The 10,482-nt window shown below is 44.6% G+C and overlaps 2 protein-coding genes across 5 annotated transcripts in view; both read left to right on the top strand.

Annotated features, from left to right (window-relative positions):
* LOC118301876 (ras association domain-containing protein 7-like) overlaps positions 1–4,527 on the top strand; it is a 6,004-nt gene extending 1,477 nt beyond the window's left edge. Inside the window, exons 2-6 of one of the 3 annotated variants that reach the window (XM_035627522.2) lie at positions 447–600; positions 1,768–1,887; positions 2,568–3,203; positions 3,283–3,551; positions 4,200–4,527. In XM_035627522.2, coding sequence (XP_035483415.1) covers positions 1,785–1,887; positions 2,568–3,203; positions 3,283–3,551; positions 4,200–4,352 — 1,161 coding nt within the window. In that variant the 5' untranslated portion in view covers positions 447–600; positions 1,768–1,784 and the 3' untranslated portion in view covers positions 4,353–4,527. The remainder of the gene's footprint in view (positions 1–446; positions 601–1,767; positions 1,888–2,567; positions 3,204–3,282; positions 3,552–4,199) is intronic. The other 2 variants (XM_035627524.2, XM_035627523.2) reach the window with 2 other exon arrangements.
* A 2,804-nt stretch (positions 4,528–7,331) lies between these two features.
* LOC118302267 (retinal cone rhodopsin-sensitive cGMP 3',5'-cyclic phosphodiesterase subunit gamma-like) lies at positions 7,332–10,027 on the top strand. 2 transcript variants are annotated; one of them, XM_035628287.2, is made up of 4 exons: positions 7,332–7,486; positions 9,102–9,213; positions 9,304–9,338; positions 9,429–10,027. In XM_035628287.2, exons 2-4 carry the CDS (start codon positions 9,104–9,106, stop codon positions 9,503–9,505), a joined length of 222 nt encoding a protein of 73 aa, XP_035484180.1. In that variant the 5' UTR covers positions 7,332–7,486; positions 9,102–9,103; the 3' UTR covers positions 9,506–10,027. The 2 variants fall into 2 exon arrangements, with proteins under 2 accessions (XP_035484180.1, XP_035484181.1); XM_035628288.2 differs by having other exon boundaries at positions 7,335–7,486; positions 9,083–9,213.
* Positions 10,028–10,482: the final 455 nt, after the last annotated feature.

The following is a 10,482-nucleotide window of genomic DNA, read 5'->3' as shown; positions in this document are numbered from 1 at the left end:
TGAAAGAGGCGCTAATCACGAGCGACATCGTCGGAACCATGAATAAAGGTTTTAATATGATACGTAGAAGAAACGCTGACCCCTGCAGGTCGATTTGGTTGAAGCGACGTGTAAAAGTGACTTTCTACAAAGTGATGGTGAAAACAATATGATCAAACCACTAAAAGAGAAAAGAACCACTCGGGCTAAAAAATATCATTTAAATAAATACAGGAAGTGATCAAGTTTACTACTGAGAGAATATTTCTGCTGAAGCAGAGGAGAGAAGAAGTAAATGTGTGATTGAAGTGTTCACTGCTGTTCCACATCTTTATCGAATTCAAATGAAGCTCTAATATTAATGAGATAAACTCTCTTTGTCTTTTTAAAACCGAGTGCACACTCGTCTATTAATATCTATTGATCTGCATTAATTCTCTCTACTCTAAACTCTTTGGATCCTGTAGAATCTGATTGGTCGGTAGTTGGACTGCTGACTAGCTTTGATCTCTTATCTGGAACTTCACCTGCTCCGGAGAAGCTCAGCTGCTCAGCATCAGTTACCACGAGGATTTGACCCAGTTAGAAGAGAACCAGCTTGGTAGGACAGAAAACCCGAAGGTAAACCAGAAGTTAAACCTTGAGTTGAACCAGGAGTTAAACCAGAAGTTAAACCTTGAGTTGAACCAGGAGTTACACTTCAAGTTAAACCTCAAGTTAAACCAGAAGTTAAACTTCAAGTTAAACCTCAAGTTAAACCTCAAGTTAAACCTGAAGGTAAAACAGAATTTAAACCAGAGTTAAACCTCAAGTTAAACAGAAGTTAAACCAGAAGTTAAACCTCAAGTTAAACCTTGAGAGTTGAACTTCAAGTTGAACCAGAAGTTAAACTTCAAGTTAAACCAGAAGTTAAACTTCAAGTTAAACCAAAAGTAAAACCTTGAGTTGAACCAGAAGTTGAACCAGAAGTTAAACCTCAAGTTAAACAGAATTTGAACTACAAGTTAAACCTCAAGTTAAACCTCAAGTTAAACAGAAGTTAAACCAGAAGTTAAACCTTGAGAGTTGAACTTCAAGTTGAACCAGAAGTTAAACTTCAAGTTAAACCAGAAGTTAAACTTCAAGTTAAACCAAAAGTAAAACCTTGAGTTGAACCAGAAGTTGAACCAGAAGTTAAACCTCAAGTTAAACAGAATTTGAACTACAAGTTAAACCTCAAGTTAAACCTCAAGTTAAACAGAAGTTAAACCAGAAGTTAAACCTTGAGAGTTGAACTTCAAGTTGAACCAGAAGTTTAACTTCAAGTTAAACCAAAAGTAAAACCTTGAGTTGAACCAGAAGTTGAACCAGAAGTTAAACCAGAAGTTAAACCTCAAGTTGAACCAGAAGTTAAACCCTTCTGAAAGATCAAGGTCCTCTGAAACTTACAGTACAAAGTACAAAGTACAGTTTTGATTCTGGACTTTAATTCATAAGAGTACATTTGCACTGTTGATACTTTTAAAAAGACATGCAAAAAATCACAAGGTGGGATTCTGAGAGGATTCACTTCCTGTCATATGCGATGACATCACAGATGACAGGAACCATGATGACATCACAGATGACAGGAGTGTTTGTGGCCTTTGGTCCTGACAGGATTTCAATTAACGTTGATCAAGAATTGGAACGAACGTTCAAACTGTGCAAGTAAAATGCACACAACGAGCTCGCCACCAGAATTCTTCATGTATTGACCATGAGGTTTGATGCTCACGTGGTGTCGTGTGTTCTTGTGTCCCCCTGCAGGCCGCTGACTGTCAGTGATGGAGCTGAAGGTGTGGGTGGAGGGTGTGGTCAGAGTGGTGTGCGGCCTATCGATAGACACTTCCTGTCAGGACGTGGTGATAGCTCTCGCACAAGCCACTGGTGAGTTCCTCCATATTCAACACGCACACACCCTGATAAAACACACTCTTCCCTTTCCCTTTCGGACGATGGCAAATTTTAGCATTCGTGCTCCCCGGAGGATACGACGACCCTGGAATATCTACCTGACGGTTTGCGGAGCGTGTTAATGCTCCAAGTGAGATAAATCCTCACAGCAACGTCATCGGAACTTCGTTAACTTTTCTCCGACAGTTTTGTTTTGTGGGGCGCACTGTACAATCTGGTGGAGACTTGAAAGTATTTTAGTGTACTGCAATACCACAAATATAAAGTTTTTAGAGTTTAAACTCTTAAGAGCCGGACTGATGCCGATGCAGATATTAGGGAGTAAAAAATAGGTCAAATCATTTGATATATATATATATATATATATATATATATATTATAAATTGGCAATGATTCCTAAGATGCCGTTATCAAACTCTTATGACAAAGAAATATCATTGAGGTTTGATATTTTAAACTTTAAATAACTACAAATAAAAAGAAAACACAAATACAATCAAACATATAAAACTTGAATTAAGAAAATAAACGTAATATTCTTTACTAATAAAATATAAGACATGATAAACGGCCAAGTGATAAATCGATCAGACATAAGACTGTTATATATATACTGTTAAATATCAACTCGTTGTGTACTCCTCACCCTACAGGTCAGACGGGTCGTTACATCCTCGCGTTAAAGCTACGAGGGAGCGAGAGACAGCTGGTTGCTGACGAACGTCCTCTGCAGTGTCTGTCCCAGCTGGGACAACTGGCTACAGAGGTGCAGTTCATTCTGCGGAGGACCGGCCCAAGTCTCGGTGTGGGACAAGAAGACACACCGACCACAGAGCGACGTCTTCACAGACCTCCAGAACCGGGGCCCCTCAAACACAGGAAGCCTCACAAGTCCCTCACTTTCAATCTGGGTCCCTCAGCTTTTTCCCATGGGTCTCAACCGAACAAGGCCCGGGCTGCGTCGCCCGGGGCCTCACCAGAACCACGGGCTTCCCCCGTCTCGCTCGTGGACGCGACCAACCCTGTGGACCCCTCCAAAGAGGAGGTGTTCGGGCGGGTTCTGCAGCAACAGAGGAGGCTGCAAGAGCTGGAGCTTCAGCTTCACTGTCTGCAGAGGGAGACACACGTGTGGGAGCAGGAGAGCTGCTCCGCCACGGCCCCGAGTCCGACTCCGGTCCGGACGGAGGAACTGCAGGAACTGGAGCGGCGGCTGAGGGAGAACGAGGCCGAGCTGGTGCACACGGCACGCTGGGAGGCGGAGTTACAGGCGGAGACGGACAGAGAACAAGGTACGTCTTCGAATCTGTCCCACGTTTCCCACCGACTGTCTTCGTACACTTCTGAAAACGTGAACGCTGCCGTCAACAGATTTGCGCAGACGTCTGCGCCAGACGCTCTCGTCGGTGGACGATCACAGCCACGAGACGGAGGAGCTGCGAGCCCGTTCTGCTCATCTGGAGCACGACGTACGACCGGCGGCCCACAGACGGAGCTCGAGGGCAGCGGCCCGGCAGCAGCAGGAGACCCTGAGGCCCCTGAGGCAGGAGCTCCGACACCGCCTGCAGCAGGGAGACCGGCTGGACGCGACAGTGTCCGAGACGCAGGAGGAGCTCCGAGCTGCAGGGGACACGCTGCAGGTAGGACGCTCCGTCAGCTCACTTCCTTCCTGGGTCGACGCCCAACTCTGCCGCACTGACCAATAGAAAAGTGTCTGAGGGAAAATCTATGGTACCACACATTTAAACCTGTTCTACCGTCCGTGTCCCGGGGATCTGATCTGAGTGTTCGTCAGTTGACACGTAGATGCAGAGACACATGTACGACATCTATCTGCGAAGACCCAAAGATAATACGTCACGCGATGGTTTGTACAGAAAAACGCCAACATGGAAAGTGGAGACGACGGGAACACGCGCTGCGACATCGCACGGAGACACGGACGAAGCCTCGGACGCCGCAGTTTCCAAACCACCAGGTGGTTTGGAAACTGCGGCGTCCGAGGCTTCGTCCGTGTCTCCCTGCGATGTCGCAGCGCGTGTTTCTCTACACCTATTGGTTGTTCACGTACGATAATGTCAAACACGGTTGATTTTATCTGAACGTGGAGACGACTGGAGCGAGTCTCAACTCCAACAAACTCAGGACTTTATAGCGACATTGGGAAAAGAAAATGTTGGTGTGAGGCGACGAGAACATTGGCTCTGCGAACGCCTCCGAGCCTGCGACACGTGGTGTCTCAGGCAGGCGCAGCTTGTTGCTGACGGAATGCTCTGCTCGTCCTCCAGGACAGACGGCAGCTGATCGAGGAGCTGAACAAGGAGCTGAGACAGTGTAACCTGCAGCAGTTCATCCAGCAGACCGTCGGTCCGCACGGCGACCACGCCGCCCCGCCGCCCGCCACCGAGCTTTACCTCAGCGTCGCCGGTGTCGTGGAGTAGGAGGAGCCGGAACACGTCACCGTACGTCAACTGAACCGTGTGTTAGCATCCTGGTTCTGTTTTTACAGCCTCGTGTTTGTGAGAGTGAAGAAGAACTCAGTTTCACTCTCTGGTGAAAAACGTTTTGGAGATTTTGATTAATGCAAAGTCAAATAAACAGAAAGAAAAAAAATCACGACCACGGCAATTTCTCTGTTTCTACAGCAGGACGTGGACTGGGAGAAAAACATGAGGTGTGTGTGTGTGTGTGTGTGTGTGTGTGTGTGTTGACTGTCTTTGGAATAAAATAAATGCTGATGCCACTGATATTTAAAAAAAAGTATTTTTGCTTGTTTTTTTATTTTTATTCATCACTTGTTAAATAAAGTTTGTTAATAATTTATATCTCAGACCAATAGAATATTAACGCATCGTGACTTCAGATCAAGCTCAGACGAAGCAGAGGTTCACGTCAGTTCTTAATTCAATACTCAAGTCCATGAATCTGAACTTTCACTCAATACTCTGGTCACTGTGTCGCAGCGCCACCTACTGACGTGACGAGTACATGACACGACAGAATCTGTGATCATGTAGACAGTTCTGGGTTTCGCTTCCTCGAAAGTTAAAATCATATTTTAATTAAACTGATCCCAAACATGGCTTCTCTGGAATCTGATTGATAGAAATTTGAAGTCGCAATGCAGAACTTTAATTCCTGAGCATTATTGATGTGATACCGGATTTTTTTTCCCCGTCTGAATTGTAATTTTGACAGTTGAGGTTATTTTTTCAACAGGAAATAAAAAGTTCAAATGAGACTTTAATAATCCCACATTTAAGAAATTCACTTGTCACAGCAGCAGCAAGAGTCAAAGGCATCAGGGAAGAGCTAGATAATAAAATACAGCAACAAAATATACAGTAAAAATAGAAACAAACTTTTAAAAGACTTCAAATAACTATAATTATATACAAAGCGTTAAAGAGGTGAGAATGTGCAGTGGTTTGGATAAAACATGACTCATAGGTACAGTACATGTGCAGTAAAAACAATATGTATATAAACACATGTACACACGTATACGAATCATCTCCAAATCATAAGTCTGGAGAGAACATTAAACATACATTATGATTCCATAAACAATATAGAGTATAATATCTGATGAGACAAACGTGTCTTTACTTGTCTGCTCTGTTTTAAAACAAACAAAATAAACCTAAAGACGATTGTGTTCAGACAAACTGCAGCTCCCGCGTTTATATTCGTACTTTATCCGATCCAACGTGGCGCCGGCTCTGACGAACGATCCAACATGGCGGCGGATGTGACGTACGATCCAACATGGCGGCGGCTGTGACGAACGATCCAACATGGCGGCGGATGTGACGTACGATCCAACATGGCGGCGGATGTGACGTACGATCCAACATGGCGGCAGATGTGACGTACGATCCAACATGGCGGCGGCTGTGACGTACGATCCAACATGGCGGCGGCTCTGACGTACGATCCAACATGGCGGCGGCTCTGACGTACGATCCAACATGGCGGCGGCTCTGACGTACTCCCATTGAGGAGGATGTAGCTCGTGATGTCGCCCCACGCTGCTGACGGAGGACACCCGCACCTTCGCGACCACGGCTGAGACGAGATGTGACGAACCGAACCGAGACCACGGAGTTAAGACTAACCTGCCTGGTCTGCAGCGGACTTCCTGCCTGCCGTTGTCATGCCAATGTAAATATCCCCATCAGAAAGTGTGTCCCTGGCCGCGGGAGCGCGCGTTCATTCAGGAAGGCGGAGCTACACGACTGCGCTTCCATTTCACCTGTGTAAATGAAAAATAGCAAAAAAATGGATTGTTTAAATCCTCGTTCTCTAGTTGTACTTTTATCAACGAGGCATCTGTCAAAATAAACACTCAGAGGATACAGATGATGGATGGAATCTCTGCTGTGGACTCAACAGGCCTCCACCTCTACTGGTTGAGTAACACACACACACACACACACACACACACACACACCTCATAATCCAGGTCAACAGGTGTAATCCAATCTGAGCTCTTACCGTGTCAGTGATGCTGCTCGTCTGAATCAGTGTTTCTTCTTTGTTGGTTTTGGTTCTTTTCCATCACTGGACGTTTCGGGGCGTCGCCTCTGTGCCTCTGAGTTCTAATCCAGTCTGAACTAGTCTGAGCTAATCATCTGTGCTGCGGCGTCAGAGCAAACAGACGATGAGCTTCTTAAGTTTGTTTCAAAATCTGAGAAAAATCTTATTTACAGTCTTGTTCAGGTTTCCTGAAATTAATATTTACTTTATTTACTGAAGTATTTCTACTTCATTTGAGTAATTCCATTTTATGCTACTTTTAAATATTGTATATTTTCTCCTCCACTACATTTATTGGACAGTTCAGTTCCTCGTTAGGTTCAAATTTAGGATTTGACACAGTGGATAATATAAATAACCTAATATTTAATATAGTTCCTTCGTCGTTCGTTCCTTTATTGAAAACTACGTTTCAGATGTCTACGAGTTATTAACACCTTCACCAAAATACAGATTTTTCCCTCTGAACTTATTTTGTTTCGTCCGTCAACAGGATGAAAAGCTCCTGAGCAGATTCCCAGTAAACCTGGTGGAAGGATGAAACAGAGACAAACTGATTTCACAGAGAATAATTCATGAAAACCACCGGACACATTTAGTGAGTGTGAGAGATTTGGTGATGGATTGTGATCGAGCGATCTTCTCGTTCACATCTTTATCGTTCTCCTGTCGTTCCCCAGGACCTGTGGCGACGAGCAGTTACCTCAGGCCCTCACCTCGGGGGGGGGGGGGGGGGGGGGGGGGGGGGTTCTGTACGGGCTGTTCTCACGCTCATAAGCTGATCCCTGATAATAATACACCATCTCATCTCCATTAAGGGCTTTGTGTGTGTGTGTGTGTGTGTGTGTGTGTGTGTGTGTGTGTGTGTGTGACCACACCACAGGTATATAAACGCTGCGACTGCGGCAGGAAGCGACGGGACAGAGGGACTGCAAGAAGAAAGAGAAGCTCCTCTTTGTTTTGCACTCCTTCCTTCTTCTTCTTCTTCTTCCTCAGCAGCTTCGCGTCTCCGAACCCGAACCAACCGAACCTGCAGGTGAGAAACTGTAGCTGATCAGCTTCATGTACAGAAATCTATTATAATACATGTTGGACTTTGGTTTAAATGTGTTGCTGTGAAATTGGACTTGATGTCGACTGAAGCAGACGTTGTGGACGAGTCCGTCTTTATAATCCATGAATTAATTAACTTAACTTAAATACCTGTAACCGGTGGACAGCTTCAGTATCAGTCACTGGAAGTGTCTTGACATATTTGGGCCTATTAGACCACCACACATTCTTCCATCATCATCATAATCATAATCATCATCATTATTATTATCATTATTATTATCATTATTATTATCATTATTATTATTATAATGTCATTTCATGGCTGAAAGCACGATTGACGTGATGGTAAATTGCTGCTTTACGTTATTTAAATTTCTTTAGAAATTATAGTTTTGAGAAGAAGTATGTTTTCTCCCTGTCGAGCGTTACGGGAAAAGATCGGCCACACGAGGGGACAGTTAGCTTAGCTTAGCATAAAGACTGATGTGTCAACTCAACGGCCACATTCCAAACTCTCACACTGTCGTTCCACAGCTCAATTATTATAAGAACATCTTGAGCTCGTTACGTCCAACATACCTGACAGCTTAAAGTAAATATAATCATCTCATCCCGTCTTCAAGTTAAGTCGTTCAGGTGAAGTGGATCAGTCAAGGACGGAGCTGAGCAGGTGAACTTGGAGGCGTCAGGAGGAAAACATTTCAAAATATTCATCTGAACTTAATTTTTTTGTTCCTTTTAATATCTTAAAGTCCCTCAACTCAAAAAAGTGTGTTTCTTTTCTGTCTCTGTCCTCCAACATGTCTGACATCGACTACAGCGACTTGTATCTGGTGTTTTCACATTCCTCTGTTTCACTTCTCTGACATTTGAAATTCAAAAGAATCTTGTTCAAGATAGATTTGGTCACAAATACAGAAAACCAATCGTGTCCATATGAAAATGTGAGGTGAAGAAGCCAGAAACTTCCAGAGCAGCAGAGGCAGCGAATCATGAGAGGAGGACAGGTGTGTCAGCAGACAGTTAGCGTTAGCATTTGCAGTTAGCATCATGAGAGGATGACAAATATCAGCAGACAGTTAGCGTTAGCATTAGCAGTTAGCATCATGAGAGGATGACAGGTGTGTCAGCAGACAGTTAGCGTTAGCATTTGCATCCACGAGAGGACGACAGGTGTGTCAGCAGACAGTTAGCGTTAGCATTAGCAATTAGCATCATGGGGGGGCGGCATGTGTCAGCAGGCGTTAGCATTAGCAGTTAGCATCCACGAGAGGATGGCAGGTGTCCCCAGACAGTTAGCGTTAGCGTTAGCAGCAAGCATCCACGAGAGGATGACAGGAGTGTCAGCAAATGGTTAGCATTAGCATGTTAGCATCCACAAGAGGATGGCAGGTGTCAGCAGACAGTTAGGGTTAGCATTAGCAGTAAGAATCTGGGGTCTGTGTTGTTTGTATATCATCAATATTATATATATTAAATAATAATATAGGGTAAACAATGTTTAACAAAATATGAGGCATAGCTGATTATTTTAATATACTTTTAAATGTGAGTGGAGGGAACATTAAGTATATAGATCTTTGTCGTGCTCGCAGAAATGAACGCAGCAGTGGCAGCACCTGGAGGCAACAAGGCCGCGCCCCCCAAGTTCAAGCAGAAGGAGGTCCGGCAGTTCAAGAGCAAAGCCCCTAAAGCCGGACAGAAGGGGTGAGTGACGAGACGAGTGAACCAGAGAGAGAGAGAAGGAAACTGGTCTGCAGAGGGTTAATCACGACTGTAACGTCTGTCTGTCCGCAGGTTTGATGACGTCCCGGGAATGGACGGCCTGGGAGGTAATAATTGATCAGCACACTAACTGATACAGTAGATTCTCATGTAGGACATGAGCCGCCTGAACATCGCTCCTCCGTCCTCTGCTGCAGGTGTGGAGGTCGTCTGTCCCTGGGAGGCGTTCGGAGACATGGAGCTGAGCGACCTGGCCCAGTTTGGCATCGTCTAGACCTCCTGGACGAAAAGGAAACGCTTTTGTTCCCGGTGGCTGCGTTTCCAGCAGCTTTTGCCTTCCTCACAGATTCTCCCACATTTTATGTTTGTGGAGCCGGACGCCGGATATCGGAAACCATCATGAGTGGAGAGGGGGATTGTCTCTGAGAGGAGGACCAATGACTCTTGGGACAGCAGCCCCCCGGGAATGACGCTCGTCCCGTCACCTCACCAGTCACCTTTAGCAACTGTCCGAGCTCGACATTGTGTTTCAGTACATGTGAACGACACCAGGAAGTGTTTCTGCAGCCCAGCGCCCGTGTAAAAGTGTAGCACACTGTACCGCGGCTCGGGTTCAGAGAACCAACAAGTCCTTCGCTTAAAGCTGTAGATGACCTCCAATGTATTGTGAATATCTATCTATCTATCATCTATCTATCCATCTATCTATCTATCTATCCATCTATCCATCTATCTATCTATCTATCCATCTATCTATCTATCTATCTATCTATCTATCTATCTATCTATCTCTCTATCCATCTATCTATCTCTCTATCCATCTATCTATCTATCTATCTATCTATCTATCTATCTATCTATCTATCTATTTATCATCTATCTATCCATCTATCTATCTATCTATCCATCTATCTATCTATCTATCCATCTATCTATCTATCTGTGTTAATATATATATAATAAAGTCTATTTTAGTGTATTTTATTCTGTCTTCATTCTTCCTCCTTGTGTAAACTCTCACGCTGGTTCCAGGTGAGCACTGACTGTACGACACCTCACCTCTGTCGGACAGAGACACTCAGATCTCTACTGTACTTCAAGAACTGATGGTACTTACAGTATATTCACCTTCTGACGGGCGCAGACCTCTAGCTGTAGCTATGTGCACGGCCACTAGAGGTCAGTGTTGGGCCAGGTGACTCCGTCAGGTTTGTGTAGTTCAATGGATTTACTTATTTTCTATACTGCAGT

This window comes from Scophthalmus maximus, chromosome 4 (genome assembly GCF_022379125.1).
Source record: "Scophthalmus maximus strain ysfricsl-2021 chromosome 4, ASM2237912v1, whole genome shotgun sequence".
NCBI classification, from domain to species: domain Eukaryota; kingdom Metazoa; phylum Chordata; class Actinopteri; order Pleuronectiformes; family Scophthalmidae; genus Scophthalmus; species Scophthalmus maximus.
This window is presented reverse-complemented; position numbering and strand designations above follow the sequence as displayed.